Here is a 17,424-nt window from a genome sequence, read left to right as displayed (position 1 = left end):
TTTTGGGAGGCAAAAATGTAATAAAAAATAGGCATTTGTTCAGGAAAACGTTACCTCGCTGACAAGGATTACTGTTGACTAGAGTGGAGTAACAAAACATTTTTATTCATAAGAAGATTGGCCTCACTAATCCTTTCATTCAATTGTCCTCATTCAGAGAGGAAAAAGTAGACGGTCCCCTCTAGTTCCTAGAATACGTGGACTTCATTTTAAGGAAGCCAAAAGTAAACGTGAGCTAACAGATCCAGTCTGCCTAACATTGGTACCAAGCCTGAGGTGCCTAACATCAGGCACCTAAGGAAGCAACTCTCTTAAAGCGTGTGCCTAAGTTCCCTAGATAGTTACTGGAAAAATGAAGGTGCCTTGGATGGAGCTCCTGCCTGCTTTAGGCAGGATTTTCCTATGGAGTTCTTTCAACTGCCTGCCACTTAAAATAAGCACTTGTATTTCCTAAAGTTTTAGAGTGACACAATTAATGTTCTAGCATAAAGTCAAACTTGAGTAGTATAATGCTAGATCAGTAGCGGTAACTCCTATTCATTTAACACTTTAATGATGTAAGGCAGAAGATGAGAATTAATTCTTTCTTTCTAGTTTTGTATTTGGTGAGGTACTAACCATGCAGGAAGATGAGCTCTTTTTTGAGGGGCTGGAAAGATTAGAGCAGTGATTATGTAATAAAATGAATTTTAAATTCTAAAATATTTTAGGTTGGGTAAGGGAAGAGGGCTTATATATATGTATATATGTGTAAAATCTAACTGGACATAGAAAGTCATCTAAAGATTGTGGACTCAAAATGGGGAGCAATGTGTATGTAAATTCAGTACATCATCTCATTTGTTACAGGAATGAATTCAGTTTCAAATTAGGTGTGTAGGTGTTCCACTTTGATCTAACTAGTAATCTGGGCCAGATCTGGAATATTGCATGTAATTCTAATGACCACTTATTGTGGATATCGGAGAACTACCATAAACGGACCTGTCATTTAGTAACCGTTGGTATGGTATTTACAAGAAGATAGCATTGGAAATAATATATACCATTAGTGATAGTAAGATAAGAATTTAAGCAGCTGTTACAGGTAACCTAGTTAACTTGGTATTAGTTATATCAAGCAGAAATTAAAGGAGCAGAAGACATGGAAAGTGAGAGGTGGAACTGAGTTGGGGCTTTCCACAAACAAATGAAACAGTTTATATGCTGTGTAGGTAATATAACTTTTATCTTATTTAGGTTGAAGGTAATGTGATTGTATCCAATTATATGGATTAAGGTGATGACAGAGGAGTCTGGTAACTAGTGTTCCTCTATCCTTGAACCTGTCTATTTCTGTAATAATTGTATGTACAAAATTCATTTTATAGCACGTATCTGCTGCATCTTATCTGCATTGCATTGTTCTTTACTTACTGCATGATTAAGTTAAAATCTTTTCATCTTCTATAAAACCTAGTTGCTTTTAGCCTATGTCCATGAACTTATACTTTCCCATCTGGGAAATAATCTAGTGTTCACAGTGGCAGGAAGATTGGTACCTTATAAGTGAATAAAGGGAAGCGTTTAGCAAAGCTATTGTCCTTTTCAGATAAAGATTATTTTTGGAAAAACAATTAACTGCATCCTTCATGGAAGATGCTTCTGAGGAAAGACACATCTGCTCAGAATACCCGCCAGTAAGCATGTCTTGGCTTGCTGTGGGACGTAATTTTACAAATCTGCTCCCTGATTCAGTCAGGACTTTAACCCAGGTTTTGTGCATCCTAGATATTCTTGACATCTTTTCATGAGAGAGAAAACGGGAGAGCAGAATTCATGAAAGATTTTAACTTAATGCCAATAGGCAGAAGAAGTCTGTTAAACATGATACATACCCTTATTGCATCTATAGTTTCCCCCTCCCTCAAACCGTTCTCTTACGACTTTTTTCATGTTCTTTCTGTTACTTCTCTCTATATAACTATAAAAATACCTTGTTAAAATTGTCTTAACTATTTGACTATATCTTCTGTGGTGAATGTTTTCAAATAATGTCTAAGACCAATTGACTTGCAGATTAGTTTGCACACAACAGGTAATCTGAAAATATTTAGTTTAACCAGAGTTTCAGTGTCTCTGAAGAAGTTAGAAACAAGTTGCTAATCCTAATATGTTTAAAAAGGAATAAGACCTTTCAAATTCTTCATATGCTATGTTGTAGTTTGCTCTAGAAAATGGAAAAAGTGAAGTAATTTGCATTTTTTTAAGGGGAGGGGTTAACAGCTGCTATCTAAAGCAGAAAGATTAGATAGTGACTAATGCTAAACAGTACTGCCTGCCAGCTTGATTTCAGGTGATCCTGCCTGTGTTGATCCTGACCTTACAGGAGGAAGATTGGTTTGTGTTTCAACCTCAGGATGCTTGTCTCCCGTATTATGGTCAGACCAAGCTATGTTTGCCTAGATGGTAATGATTCTGCCTCCTGTTAGTTTTTTTTCTGACAACCCTGAGTCTGCTTGCTGAGATGACATGGTGACGTCTCATCTGCAGAGAAACAGAACATTTTTGTTTAAGAGGTTAGTTAGGACAGGGAAATTTCAGCAGAGAAAGACTGTAACTTCTGACTGCTATGAATTTTTCAACTTACTGACCTTTGTAACAGTCACTTAGAAGTATAGGCTGAGGCCAGCTCAGTTTCTGGAGTTACCAGGGATCAAGCTGAACTTGATGTCACCTGGGATCAGTCTTTCCTGGTACATTTCCAACATATGGTCCCCTTGCCCAGCCTGAGGGTTGTCTCTCATACCCAGCATGGTGATTCCTGATCATCCTGTGGCACTTGGCAGTACATGCCTATTGCACCATTTCTGGCTTCATCAAATGCAAATTTACTTGATCTGTTTCTCAGACTAAATCCCCTTCTTCGAGGCACAGGTTTGTTTTTTCTGCCCCCTCCCTCCCCCCACCCTCCCCACCTTGGTCTCTACTCCTCTAGAGATTCTCAAAATGCATATTTTGGCATGTCCTTCCAGCTTTCCTATCTCTCCTCCTCCCCCCGTTGTCTTCTGTTAAATACATGAACTTATCAATATTCATTATGTCAATATTGATGCAGTAGCTTGCATAGCTTGCTCTGAGGACAGGTTAGATGCTTAGCACCTTGCTTTTCAATTGTCTATGGTCACCAGAAGATACTAACGTTTTCTTTGTGGCTCCCCGCTCTACAGTGTTACGCTTCTGATCTCATCTGCGCTCAAGTGGCCCAGGCAATTATAGTTCCAGAATTTTTCTGAGCTTGGCAATAAGAGCTTGCAGTAATGAGAGGACTGTGGAAGACCTCTTAAAGGTGTTTAGGGGAGGATCATGTATCCAGATTCCAGTACGTCTTGTAGCCTGTTCAGCTCTTGTTTAGAGGTAAATTCAGCTAGATAATACATACTAACTGCCTAGTAACTGACTAAATTAAATATTTACTTGATTAAATGGACTAAATTCTTGTCATGGTGTCCAGAGTGGCCCACAAGGGAGAAGAAAACCTCAGACTACAATCCTTGTTAGATTACCTGCTTGAGCTGAACGCAGTTTATCGTAGTTCAACAGGGCAGTTTCTGCCCATCGTTAGCTGAGTAGGTTGGAGAGGCAGAAAACCTTTAACTTGGAGGGCCTCCTCAGGTCTGCTGAGGGTACTTCTCTGATCTGCAGTCCTGAGTACCAGGTGCCATGAACCTTCCTCATTTGTCCTACTAGGAGTACTTTTTGAATGGCTAAACACTAGTACATTGTAGTAGTTTTTCCATAAAGGTAACTTTCTTGGCTGTCTTTACTCTTCTTAATGACAGGATCACAGGACAGATAGTCTCTGCGTTATCTTTAAATTTATATCTTTAGATCTATGGGAAATTAACTCTCATGTCCATACTAAGCAGGGATGAGATGCCCCTAAAGAGTGTTTTCTATATAAGGCAACAAGTTTATTCAGGGAAGAATAATCCTTTTAGTGCTTGCACTGGTTTGGAGAAGTCTTGAGGAAGGAAAACCACAAACTATAACTTGTACCCTTGTAGGCTTCTTTTGTGTCTAAAACATAATTTTTGGTATTACAAGTATCTTTAAAAGCTATTAAATCTCTTTGAAAATTCTTCTTTTTTACTTTCTTTATGAACTCACTATGAAGCATCTAGTTGTATTTGTTTTACAGAGGTTCTGGAATTGCAGCCTTTTATCACCTTGTAATACTTTGATGTAATTCATATTTGCTGTACAACATTTGAACATAGTTATTTGGGTTAACGTAGTTGTATGTGACGTCAGCATAAATTAGAGAAAACGTTACTCCTTGATTATCACTAATGTAAACATCACTTTATTCTGAGAATCACTTGGCTTTGCAGTTTATGATCCTTTCTTATGAAAGTCACTTGAACTTAAATCTATGTTAAATGTCTAGCTAACAAAGTTTTAAATTTGCTATATTTATGGAACTTTTACTTCAAGTCTACAAGAGATGTATTTGTAACTTCAGGATTTGAAGGGAGCCACTAAAGGATACCTTTAGTGAACAGTCTTTGAAACGTTTATTTATGTATTCAATAGTTTATTTTTAAGTATCTGGAAAAAGAGTTTGCTTTAATCCAATTTGGTTACAGAAGATTCTCAAACACACACGTGAAGGGCGATGCAGTTTGAAAGAAATGAAGAAGCAAACTATGAGAAGTAAACTCACAAGAAGGCAAGACACAACTTGCTTTCTGTAGTAATACAGTAGTACAATGAAGATGTGCATACTCTTCTAAGGAGAAGATAAAATGTTTCAGCGATTTGTGTTTTCATCAGATTATGCTTGGACTTCTATCTGACCACATTAAAATACAGTTCAAGAGTGACGTGTAATTCTGCTTCATTTCAACCCTGGCAGAACCCTTTCTTAGCATTTTCCACAGTGCTAAGATAAAAGCTGTTAATTGATGCTACTTGTTAGTCAGTAGCCTTTGATTTGTATTTGGCAATTCAAAAACAAAAATATATACAAAACTAAATATATACAAAAATACAAGGAATGAACAAAAATAACCACTTTTTTATAGTAAAATATATTTGCTGTAATACAGTTTGTGACTTCAGTGAACTGCAGCTTTTTTCCCACGTGGATGGTAGTGAATTAATACTGAAGTAGAATAATGTAACTACAGCCCACTTATGTAGAGTTTAATTTTTCCTATTTTAATTATCAGAGGTAATGTAGAGCTTGGTATCTATTTTTGGTTGAAAATTGTTGAACAAGTTGTTTCAGATATTTTTTGAAGACAGTGGCATACAGTGAGCCTAATCTAGAGTTGGTTGTTAACGTAAAAGGTTTTCTGTTTTGATGTATCCTTACATCCTCAGAAATTGGCCATGAATTTAGGTTAAACCCAGCCAAATGCCCTATGCTAACATGACTTTATCACAACTATTCAAATTCTCCTTCATAAATGATGCCTTTTTCAAGTGATTCTCCAGAAACGTGCTCACAATTTGCACATGTAATTCCTCCCCATTCATTTTTTTGGCCAACCAGTAGCTTGGAGACAGCACATGATGCGTGATTTACCTGATAGCTGAGAAGCAGTTAACTTTATTTGAGGTCCTTGGCGAGCAAGGCTTGGGAATCGGGTACTGTGTCAGCTGTTCAGACTGCGTGACAATAAAAGCATGTGAAAAGCTGCCTTGATCATCTAGGGAAATTTCCTATGCGGTTACATATGAGGAAATGCAGAGGTAGTAGATGACAGGATACTCAGTGAAAAGACAGCGTGTGTGTGAAAAGACACTGTCAAGTTTTAGGTATGAGATGACTGTTTTTCAGTACACTGTGATTTTACAGATTGAGTTGTGCTTTAGAAATACTTGCTTTGGCAATATATGAAAACAATGTGGAATTAATTTAAGGAACTAGTACAAGAAAGCTTTTCTCTCAAATGATCTGACATTCTTCAGTTCACTGAAGCTTTTCTGTCTTAATATCCCCTTTCATGAGCTGTGCTTTAATTTCCTGGTACAACTCAATCAAGCTGTCTTTACTATATCATCTTCTATTGTTTGGAATAATGTTACTGTTTCATCTTTAGATAATTTTCTGTCTTTGGGGGGAGAAGTGTGTCTAAATATCAGCTATTGAAGGAAGTGCCGGAAGAAAGCATCAGGTGTCAGCCCAAGATGATTGGATTATCCTATAGGTTTGTTGAAAAAGTTTCAGAAATAGCTACTGCCAAACAAAGACCTCTTAGAAAATGGTATACGTATATTTCAGCTTCATTAAAAAACGTCATTTGCAATGTAAAATATGTGAGATGACAAGACTATGATGTCAATAACATGGAAAGTTTACATTACACATTCGGAGAAAACTAGGAAAAAAAACTAGGGTGACATCTGTTGCCTTGAAAAAAAAATTAAAACACTGTTTGGCCATCAAATTTTCTTTGGGAAAGTGGAGGATGGATAGGTAATCTTCAATAGTAATAAGGCCAAGAAGGATTTTGATAGAGACTTGCTCGTTTGATCACTGTGTAAGCTCTCCTTCTGGAGTAAAGGAAAGAAACTGGTCAACTTCAAATATGATAGCGAACATCTTCAACAGCACTGTTTAGCTGTGTATAAGGGAAGGGCAGATAATTAAACAGCCCAACAGATTTTCAGTTACTGACTTGAGTAGTACTGTGTCTATCATAACTTACATGCCTAACTTGAAGGAGGATGTATGTATACATGTGAGATTCTGTATACTTGAGAACCAAATGGGAAAGTGGTTTCATGAAATGCTAGTCAGTAAAGAACTTCATGAATTTTGACCAGTGTTATGGGCCTGTAATCTTGTCATAGCTGGTTTAATGCTAATTTGCTTCTTTAGCTGATTGTAGTGCTTCATGGTGTGTCTGTACCAGAAAAGAAATTAGTTTTGCTGATGGAATGTAAAACTGTGGGTCAGGAAAATGGAGTTAGCGGAGCTTGCAAACCTTGCTGGTAAAGCAAGGCATGTAACTCTTTCTTTATATAAGTGAACTCCCCCTCTTCTGGCATAGAGGAGACAAATCCAAGGGAAGCTCTTTTGTCTTTCTTAGTTCATATTAAGTCGGAGCAAGACCTTTTTTTTGCTCAGCTTATCTTTACTAATTCAAGCAAATAACCTATTCTGAAAATGGTTAATTTTTCTTGAAAGTCTAGAGGACAGTTTTGAAATGACTCTTGATCAAGTTGTTCTGGATGTGTTTTGTATTCCTTCTTCTGTCTTTAACATGATGTAAAGCAAAAAAGCAGCATACAAACAAGTAGAGAGCAGAAGAAGGAATCTGAGGCACATCCAAACCCTTTATGACAAGACTCAAGCAGGCAGAGAGTGGAAGAGGGTATCTGGGAGAACTACAGGGGGACTGGGACAACAGGGCCAGGAGACTTGTTTTCAATTAGCCTCTGTCACTCTTCAGAAAATGAATTGATTCACATACTTTAAAGCAGATATTCTGAAACTTGTATTTGTTTTATAGTCAGCTGAGTTGTGATACTAATAGCAAGTCTGCTTTTGATGTTGTCTGTCCATGGCTCTAAGCAGTTTTGTTAACGTTTTAGCAGTAGTGACAGTCTCTGTCTTGGTAGCTGTCTGATTAAAAAGGACTTGAAAGACATGGTGCTTTTATTTCTGATAACCTTACGTATGTGTCTATCTGTGATGATCCAGCAGAGATTTCTTGGCGTTCCCGTGCAGCTGCTGAAATTCCTTAGGCCTCTGTTAGACTCTTGATGTCAGTCTGGGCTTCCTCCATGAAAGATTTATAGAAACAAGAGAACTGGTAGTAGAGCTGCATACTTTCTTACGGTTCAAAATCGAATGGCAATCTGTATTTGGATGTCAGACTTCACCTACAAACTCTGAAGGCTCAATTTGTTTATGTCAGTATGTAGTTGATGGCTCCCTGGGATTTTCTTTTCTTTTTTTTTTTTTCTTCTTTCACAAAACCTGTCACGTTTCTAAAAGGTAGGTACTTTTTCATTCTCATTCTTCAGCTGAGTTAGTAATGTAGGATTCACTTCTATTACTGTGAAAGTTTTGCTCAGAGAGCCTGAAAACACAGGGCTGAGGAACACAATCTGCACCTCATCCTGCTGGTCCTTACAATGCAAGACTTGTTCTTGGCATACCTTCTTCCAAGTCTGCCAGATATGCTCCGTTCTCCTGAGGTTTTTACACAAAGGCAGCAGAATGCTGTCACACTGGTCTGTCATCTAGCAGGTAATGAGAGAGTTTTTGTCTTTTTAGAAGCCTCTGCTTTCTGGCTTCTGGGGTGTAGCCTTGAATTCATGTGCAAATAAAAGCCTATTTCTCTGGAGTGTCCCATGAACACCCCAATCCGGTTCTGCAGCAGGAGACTCGGAACCTGCTCCTGGAGAAAAGGTTAGGCTGCAGGATGTTCCCATCCCTTGAGAATGAGCTAAGTGGCAGACCTTAGACTGTACCTTCCTTTCAAGATCCAACAGCTTGAAGAAACTGAAACTCTCTCCTAAAAAAATATTTTATTCTATTTCTGTTCTTGTCACAAAATTGTTTGACACCTTAGCTGTTACTGTATTATTAGTCTGAAGTAATGAAAGGAATCGTTTTTAAAGGCTCTGAATGAAAATGACTAATTCCTGCTTATATACAAGTCCTTAGTCAGCTCTGCACAATGTTTGTAGTAAAATATTTTGTATTTAATCTGGAAGTAAACTGACCATATGCAGGAAGAGCTTCTCCCTTTTTCAAAATAGCTGGTTTTTTTACTAGATGAACTGTAATAAGTGCTATGACCTTGCTAGTATGCACTGTAATTTGTATCCTGTGTTCTACTGCGAATGTTACTATATACCTCGCTTCAGCTGAATCTGCCTCATTAGTCTTATGCCTATGGGAAACTATCAAATACACAAATACCAAAATCCTCCTGGAGATGGCGGGGTAGGAAGGGAGATGTTCAGTATCAAACAGGCTGTATTGCAGTTTTAAATAAGGCTTTTATAACAAATTTTTCTTAGCTTTATTGAAAAATTATTTGTCTGTGCTGAGGTGCTCTGAACCACTTGTTGCTTAGAAAAAAGGACTGGAGTCCTGCCACAAGAGGGCCTGAATATCTTAGAGATTCTCTGAAAAAGTGCTTCTGGGGAGGGATATGAGCAATCTTTAAATCATCAGTGAGGATTAGTTGAGGCCTTCATGTGCATCTTTGTGATATTTTGAAAGACTTTTTGACTGTGTGTTGATTTAGTTCTTGCCTGCCCCATTAGTCATATTTGATAACCGTTGTCTGTATGCAGTAGAAGTGCTGCTTGGAGGTCAGTATTGATATCAAAGCATTACTACTGTGGATATATTTATCTATAATATGGTCAAAATATAGAAAACTTATACTTTTTTTTTCTGCAGTTGCCTTGTAGAAGGAGATGCTAAAGAAGAAATCTTGCAGCCTCCAGAGCCTCAGCCAGTACCACCAATCTTAACACCATCCCCTCCTTCAGCCTATCCAACAGTAACTACTGTGTGGCAGGACAATGATAGATACCATCCAAAGCCAGTTTTGCACATGGTTTCATCAGAGCATTCAACAGACCTCAATGAGAATTATAATAAATCAACAGAACATTCAGGGAGGAATGAAGCTAATGAACGTACAGAGAAAAGGCTAGAGCGCAACTTAAGTTTTGAAATCAAGAAAGTACCTCTTCAGGAGGGACCGCGAAGTTTTGATGGGAACTCACTCTTGAACAGGGGACATGCCATTAAAATTAAGCCTGTTTCATCTTGTGTAACTGATAAGAGCTTTAAGCCACAGGAGCAGATTTCAGGGGATTCATTTGTAGATGCTTCTCAAAACTCATGTATGGAATGCAGCGTGCCACAATCTAACACAGCCTTAATACCTTCATCAGAAAGTCCGCAGAGTCGGCAAGTTCCTGATACTCCACCAAGACCAGATCGTTTGCCTCTAATAGAAAAGGGACAAGCCACGTGGTCGCTGCATGGGCCTGAAAATGCACAGCGTACATCAGTTTCTGAAGACATGTCTTCAGACATCTTATGTCATGGTGTTAAAACTGTCTCTCTAGTATCAAACACCACGGTTGAACTTCCTTCCAGTGATAAAGTTGATCATTCTACTCTTGCCGTTCGAGCACCCCTCTGTTTTACTAATCCTCTTCATTCAGATGATTCTGACACAGATGAGATAAACTTTGAGGCAGCCATGACCAAAAGCGCATCCAATATTTCAACCGCAAGTGCCACAGTTTCTGCTGCCACTAATACTGAAAACATTTCTGCCAGAAAAGTATTGTCAATGTCTATTGCTAGGCAAGACTTAACAGCTGTAACGTGTTCTGAAGATGGCAAAGGTAGGTTTCACTGGGTTTCAGAAGTGTTACTTTTTAATAAGCTTGCATCTGTAGAGTTGGAGAACATAAGCTTCTTTTGCAGTTTTCTAAGTGTAAATTTAAACTGTTTAGTATGGCAGCTTCAGAAACGGTCCAGTTCTTTTCCTCCCAGTTTTCCTTTTGCCTATGAGCTATGCCTGTTGCATTTCTGGCACTATGAACTTGAAAAGTTGCCTCAAATACTTCATTGAAAGGGATGAATGCATTATTAATTGCTTGTTTCTGTGTTTACTAACTGTCCCATTTTTTCCTCCTGCAGCAGTTGGCATTTCACTTTCATTTCACCACTGTGTTTTCACGTGTCTATGTAATGATGGTAGTTTGGGGTAAACAAAGTTTGGGCAATTTTTAAAATACACAAATATCAAAAATTCACACTTATTGATTGCACTGGTCCTAAAACTAGCTGTAGATGTAACGTCTTTCGTTGTATCAGTCTTTGAAGTCCCTTGTGATTTGGCACCTGTGTTTTAATAGCATTGTAAATAGGTTTAGTTCAGCTTTTCTCTTTGTCCATACAGGGCCATGGGGACGCAAAGTAATAATGCTGTTCCTCATTTAAAAAAGCCAAATTCTTAGTCAGTAACTATTTGAACCAGTAGTTTGAGCAATGTTTTGAAAATTATTCAGATATTTTAAGTCTTTACTGCTTTTTGGAATTTTTTGAGCGAGCTTTTCTTGCTCAAGATGAGGCAAGACTGGTTCTGCAAAGAGCATATCCTATGTTGAAGGTAAAATGGGTCCTAAAACGCATAGATTTAGATTTCATTTAGGCTGGCATGCGTAGGTCAGATGGAGGACATAACTGAGAAAAAAACTAGGCTGCATCAACTCCTTAGACAAAGTCCAACAAAAAAAGTAGTAAGGCTGTGGAGCTTAAAGGATAACATGTACTTCTGTATTTGGATCTGACCCTTGCACTAGGAACGCCTCACAGTGATGGCCTTACTTCAGGTATCTGTATAGGCTATGTGACTCTTCCTAATGTAAAATTTGGGATTCAGTTTATGATGTGACATCCATCTATGAGGTGCAGAGTAGGCTTACTTGAAAATACTTTTTGAGAACTAAGTTTTCATCAAAAGACAGTTATGCATTCAGAAATACGAGCTACTTCCATCTCTAAAAATTATCTGTTTCTATAAATTAGCTGATACTAATTCATTTGTATACATGCAACAGTACTTGCACATACATGTCTTTGCAGTTTTAATCCTGAGACTCTTTAAAATCCTTTACATAGCAAAGGCCAAGCCCTTTACTTCATAGCTGTCTTAACATTTATACCAAGCAGTCCTCCTTAAATATTTTATTATGGTGTCTTTCTAATACTGCCAGACTTTTTTCCTTCTTTCCCAGGGCAGTCGCTGTTTGTCACTGTTTGAAAATTATTCTTACTTCTATACTCATCTCTGTACGTAGATGCTGTAAGAATATACAAATAAAATCTAAATGATATGCTGTGAATGTTGTGATAAAGAGTGAGACAAATGTCACTCAAAAACATATCAAATACATAAAAAAATATTCTAAAATGACAGTGCAAACTTTGTAGAAGATGTGCTACTGGTCTGCAACTGATTTCACAGAAATGGCTTAGAGTTTATTAAATTAAGATTAAAAAAAAACCTAAATTTTTGTCATTTGTCTCTCATCTTGTTATTGAGGGTTTGTCTGTTCCCTTTGTAGTGTCCTGAACATATGCCACTTTAAAGTCATGTGGAGGTCTTGTAATCAGTCTCAGATTCAAGAATCTAGGGTTAGATACTTCTGCACCTGTGGTCCTAAGCCAAATGGTACAGTGACTTTTTCATTTTCATGCTGTTTCAGGACTCTTCTGTCTGAACCTTCAGATGTGGGTACAATCATCAGTAAAGCTACCCTGAGAACTTACCAGCACATTAGTTAATGATAACTGCTTTTTTGCATGATCTTACCACATGATTAAATCTTTTTTTTTTTTTCCTTAGCTGAGGTTAAATGCAAAGTAGTCAGCTCTATTTTGAGTAACAAACACACTTTCACAGTTAGTCCGGGATAGTTTGCTCCATGGTAACTTTATTTGCAGATTTGACAAAGACTATTTCAGTAACTGGGTTTTGTTTTTTTTTTTTTTTAAGCTGCATGGTAAACTTCGAATAGCAAATTTCTGGGAGCAGTCACTCCCAGTACAATGGCTTGTAAAACCTGATTGAGTTCCTGTGCCTGCTGTGGGCATGTTGACGGCCACAGCAAGTTTCATGGCTTTGTTAGTTTAAAAATTTCTTCTTTTTATGAATACTGTGTAGAATACAGTGGCCAGATCTCATTCTCATGGCAGCAGCTACCTTGAATTGTTTTAAACCTTCAATTTCTCTTCTAAATTTCTTAGTAGGAGTGGGGCTTCTGCTCTCAGGACAACTCATACGATATACTCTCGAGAGCCAAAAGGAAGAGGCTGTGGACAGCATTTATTATCAGCAAGACTGGTGGCCTTCTCCTCTGGCTCCTATCTACCGTTTTGGCCAGTAAACCTTGTGCAGCGATGTTTAACTAGTTTACATCTGTGGTGTGGTAGCCAGCCTGTATGGGCCCTGAGATGGGCTTGGCAAGCAAACTGGGCCTTTGAGTTTTAGAGAAGCGGTTCACGTGAAGCATCCCTCGAACTAAACGTCACACACTGCAGTCCTGAAAAGCAAATCGCTTAATATTCTTGCACTGTACAGTCTATCGCCATGCCATATTAAAAGTTCAGAGGTAGGAATGGTTAGTCACTTGAAAAAAAACAAAAATCGTTGGTCATCGGAAGTGGGTTGTTAACTTCAGCAGAACAGAAGATTACATACATATTTCAACAAGCTTCTTACCATGGTTTGGGAGCAGTAACTTTGGCAGCTTCACCCATGGTTCCGCTGGTAGGCACAAACTGTGTATAGGTATCATCAGTATCTGCAGAACAGTTGAAGAAGGCACTGTGCTCTGCTCCACCTAACTTTTGTATTTGCAGGGGGCTGCAATAGACATATAAAGAACTGCAGTTAAATTACAGTAGTTATAGTTACTAGCGCTTAGCTCAGAAGCAAGTTATCTCTCTCCTGCATAGGTTGTTCTGTTCAGATTCTGCTGCTGAAAGAATGAAGAAAAAATATTTACTGGAGATGCTGAGTTTTGCTCTAAATGCTTAGACTAGAAATGTATTCTCTTTTCCTTTCCTCTATCGCACAGCAACTGGTACTTACCCCTTAATGGGAAGTTAGCGTGGTAAAATAAAATGTTTTTTATAACCATTCCTATCCTCCATTTGCTCTAAGCTTCCTACTAAGTTTAGCAAGATCTCACATATCAAAAAATCAACTTGTAAAAATTTAGGAGAATAACTTAAACGTGTTTTTAACCCTATATAAATGTGATATTTGATTTAGATGCTGATTCTAGTGAAGATTCCTCTCCCCCGCTCCCAGAAAGAACACCAGAATCATTTGTATTAGCAACGGAACAGAGTGAGTTTCTTCTTTAAGTTGTATGATAGTTGGGAGTAGCATGTGAAGTGCATTTCAGTATGGTATTTGAATGCTTCTGTTCTTTTCGTGAATCTTAAGATGTTTGAGCAAATTGAGATATGGAACAAAATCTAGCCTGTTTGATGGCTTATTTTGAGGTTGGTTGAGAGTTTTTTACAAGCCCTTGAATATAGTGAAATTGTTCCTGTGTTTCTGAGAAAAGATACATATATATATATACATATATATGTATGTGTATGTGTGTATATATATACACATACACACATGCGTGCGTGCACACACACACATATACATACATATACATGCATACATATATATATATATATAAAAGTATGTTAGAAGCTTCAGTATTGATTTCAGTGAAGATGGCTTCCAATCTGAACAGCATGGAAAGGAGATAAAATATTTCCAGTTAGAGTGTTCCTTGGCTATTTTAGGTAATATTCTTACTGTTCGCAGTCAGGGAACAGGAAAACATATGAATGACGGCTATCAGATTCTCCTTTCCTGCACAAAGAATGAGGGAGAGAGGAGGGTGAAAGAAGAAAGATATAATTTCATACTAGTGAACAAGTCCAGTTTAAGTTTAACACCATTTACTGTGCATCTGTCTCTAAAGGGTAGTTGAAAAAGGAAAATTGACACCTAGATATCATATGCTTTTTATCTTCATGTTTCATTCATCAAGCCAGGAATGGTAGAGTATTTAGGATGATGAATGAAAATTAAGTGGTAGATCAGGCTGATGTTTGGTATCTTCAAAAAGTTAGTGTGTGGCATAGTTATTTGCTGAGCTTTTTGGTTTAGTGTCACTGTATGAAACTTTTCCAAAAAATTCTGGCCAGAGAAGTTAATATTGATATTTTTCAGTATGAAAAATGTTGAAGTATTGTAAATATTTCCTGTGATCATGGTAAACGTAAAGAGTTTGAAGCCAAAGTGATCCTGTCTTTGGGCGTAATACTGTGGAAGGGAAATAATAGTTCTTGGACTTATTTCTCTTCTGTAAGAAGACAAGAAATAAAGCTTTTTATGTATATAAAATTGCTTTATAACACATTTCTTATGCTGTTTAAAAGTCCCATCATGGAGACAGCTCAAATATGTTGAGTTTGATTTAACTTTTTGTAGACGCACCCTTGCCGAAGCCAGTTATGATTGCGCAATCTGAGTGGAGCATATTGCACGATCAGCATCTCCCTGAACGAACAGTCTCTACAGTAAGCATGGGTGATAAGTCTGTACTGATCGTTTATTTCTAGTTTTGCCTGGGAACTACAACAAAAAGCAAAATACATATATGTGAAAAGTTGCTGGTCAAGTGATGTGTTAAGAACATCTCTTCTTTACAAGAAGACAATCTGTTTCTCCAACTCATCTTTAGTATGCCTTAAATTATGGTTTTAAGAGTGTAAATATGCTGCTTTTACGGAGCGTAATCTCTGCACTTAATGTATAGCAGTTTAAACTTAGATCGTAGGATAATTCAGGCTGAAAAGGACCTCAGTAGGTGTCTAGACAACCTCCTGCTTAAAGCAGGATCAGCTGTAGAGTTGGACCAAGTTGCTTGGGGCTTTGTCCGGTCACATCTTCAAGGATGAAGGCTACGCATAGTCTCTGGGCAACCTGCTCCACTGCTGGAAGGTTTTCCCTTATATCCATGATTATTTTAAACAATCCCTCTTCTGCCTGTCGGATTTCACATTTCGGATGTCAGTCTGCTTCTTTTCTTGTCGCTCTAAGTCATCCAGTTAAGCAGCTGGTAAAATGTCAAAAGAATATGAATCTTCCTTATAGTCCTATCTTTTTCAACACACCCCGAAAACACTTTAATGGCTGCCTCCATTAAAAGATTAACTTGCCAAAAAGGTGGATAGGAATTTTCAGGGACTGTAATCTCGTATGAGAGGTGAACTACTTAATTTTGCAGATCATCTGTAATGTGGCATAATTTCTTTATGACATTGTAATAAAAGTTTTGATACTAAATTGTATATTAACTACTGTAGCATCATTTTTGGCAGTGTTACAGCAAGTCATAAAGATAGGAGTAAATAGATGTTTCCCAAAACTTGTTGTATTTTTTTGTTTTCTTCATCTTAAATTTCTGGTGTTCTATCAGTATTTTAGAAGCATTTTATAGAGCTATTCTAAATATTTCTTATCAACAGGGTTTGAAAACAGCTTCACCTATCCTACCTGGTAAGTGACTGAATTTTTTTTAATAAAGTAATAAAGGCCCCTCTCCCTCCCTCTCCCTCCCTCTCCCTCCCTCTCCCTCCCTCTCCCTCCCTCTCCCTCCCTCTCCCTCCCTCTCCCTCCCTCTCCCTCCCTCTCCCTCCCTCTCCCTCCCTCTCCCTCCCTCTCCCTCCCTCTCCCTCCCTCTCCCTCCCTCTCCCTCCCTCTCCCTCCCTCTCCCTCCCTCTCCCTCCCTCTCCCTCCCTCTCCCTCCCTCTCCCTCCCTCTCCCTCCCTCTCCCTCCCTCTCCCTCCCTCTCCCTCCCTCTCCCTCCCTCTCCCTCCCTCTCCCTCCCTCTCCCTCCCTCTCCCTCCCTCTCCCTCCCTCTCCCTCCCTCTCCCTCCCTCTCCCTCCCTCTCCCTCCCTCTCCCTCCCTCTCCCTCCCTCTCCCTCCCTCTCCCTCCCTCTCCCTCCCTCTCCCTCCCTCTCCCTCCCTCTCCCTCCCTCTCCCTCCCTCTCCCTCCCTCTCCCTCCCTCTCCCTCCCTCTCCCTCCCTCTCCCTCCCTCTCCCTCCCTCTCCCTCCCTCTCCCTCCCTCTCCCTCCCTCTCCCTCCCTCTCCCTCCCTCTCCCTCCCTCTCCCTCCCTCTCCCTCCCTCTCCCTCCCTCTCCCTCCCTCTCCCTCCCTCTCCCTCCCTCTCCCTCCCTCTCCCTCCCTCTCCCTCCCTCTCCCTCCCTCTCCCTCCCTCTCCCTCCCTCTCCCTCCCTCTCCCTCCCTCTCCCTCCCTCTCCCTCCCTCTCCCTCCCTCTCCCTCCCTCTCCCTCCCTCTCCCTCCCTCTCCCTCCCTCTCCCTATTTGTTGTCAGTAATCCCTTAAGAGTGGAAAGTTCAAGTAACTTAACCATGTCAACTGATAAAGTGTTTTGATTGGGAGTATTTTTAATAGAAGGTTAGAAATTAACAGGGGAGCTTTTTCTGGAAATTCACAAAATTTTTCAAGACCTAACCTTGAGATACTTTAGATACTTCAGATTACTTTAAAAGCTCCTTCCAACCCAGGATGCTTTAATTGCTTTGGCAAATCTTGGAAAATGGCAGTAATCTTGCAAGAAGCTAATTTTTCCTTGTAAATAAAGCTTGTCTAAGTTTGGCTTTAGCTCTCAAGTGTATTTAAGTATATTTTCAAAACACTGGCATTTCTGAAAAGAATCTGTTTTTAAAACTTAATTTTTTCCAAATGCCAAAGAGATCTAATTTGAAAATTAATATTAAAAATCTTTGATATGCTAAAATAAAAATTGAAAATACTGAATTCTAATCTATGTAATA

General features: G+C 38.9%; 1 protein-coding gene across 4 annotated transcripts in view; it reads left to right on the top strand.

Annotated features, from left to right (window-relative positions):
• PTPN12 (protein tyrosine phosphatase non-receptor type 12) overlaps positions 1–17,424 on the top strand; it is an 86,547-nt gene that overhangs the window by 63,452 nt on the left and 5,671 nt on the right. For all 4 annotated transcript variants that reach the window (XM_068926126.1, XM_068926204.1, XM_068926373.1 and 1 more), the window contains 4 exons: positions 9,416–10,380; positions 13,821–13,898; positions 15,051–15,139; positions 16,091–16,121. In XM_068926126.1, coding sequence (XP_068782227.1) covers positions 9,416–10,380; positions 13,821–13,898; positions 15,051–15,139; positions 16,091–16,121 — 1,163 coding nt within the window. The remainder of the gene's footprint in view (positions 1–9,415; positions 10,381–13,820; positions 13,899–15,050; positions 15,140–16,090; positions 16,122–17,424) is intronic.

The sequence above is a fragment of the Struthio camelus genome, chromosome 1, assembly GCF_040807025.1.
Source record: "Struthio camelus isolate bStrCam1 chromosome 1, bStrCam1.hap1, whole genome shotgun sequence".
Classification (NCBI taxonomy): domain Eukaryota; kingdom Metazoa; phylum Chordata; class Aves; order Struthioniformes; family Struthionidae; genus Struthio; species Struthio camelus.
Note: the sequence above shows the minus strand (reverse complement) of the source record. Positions and strands in the feature narration are given on the sequence as shown.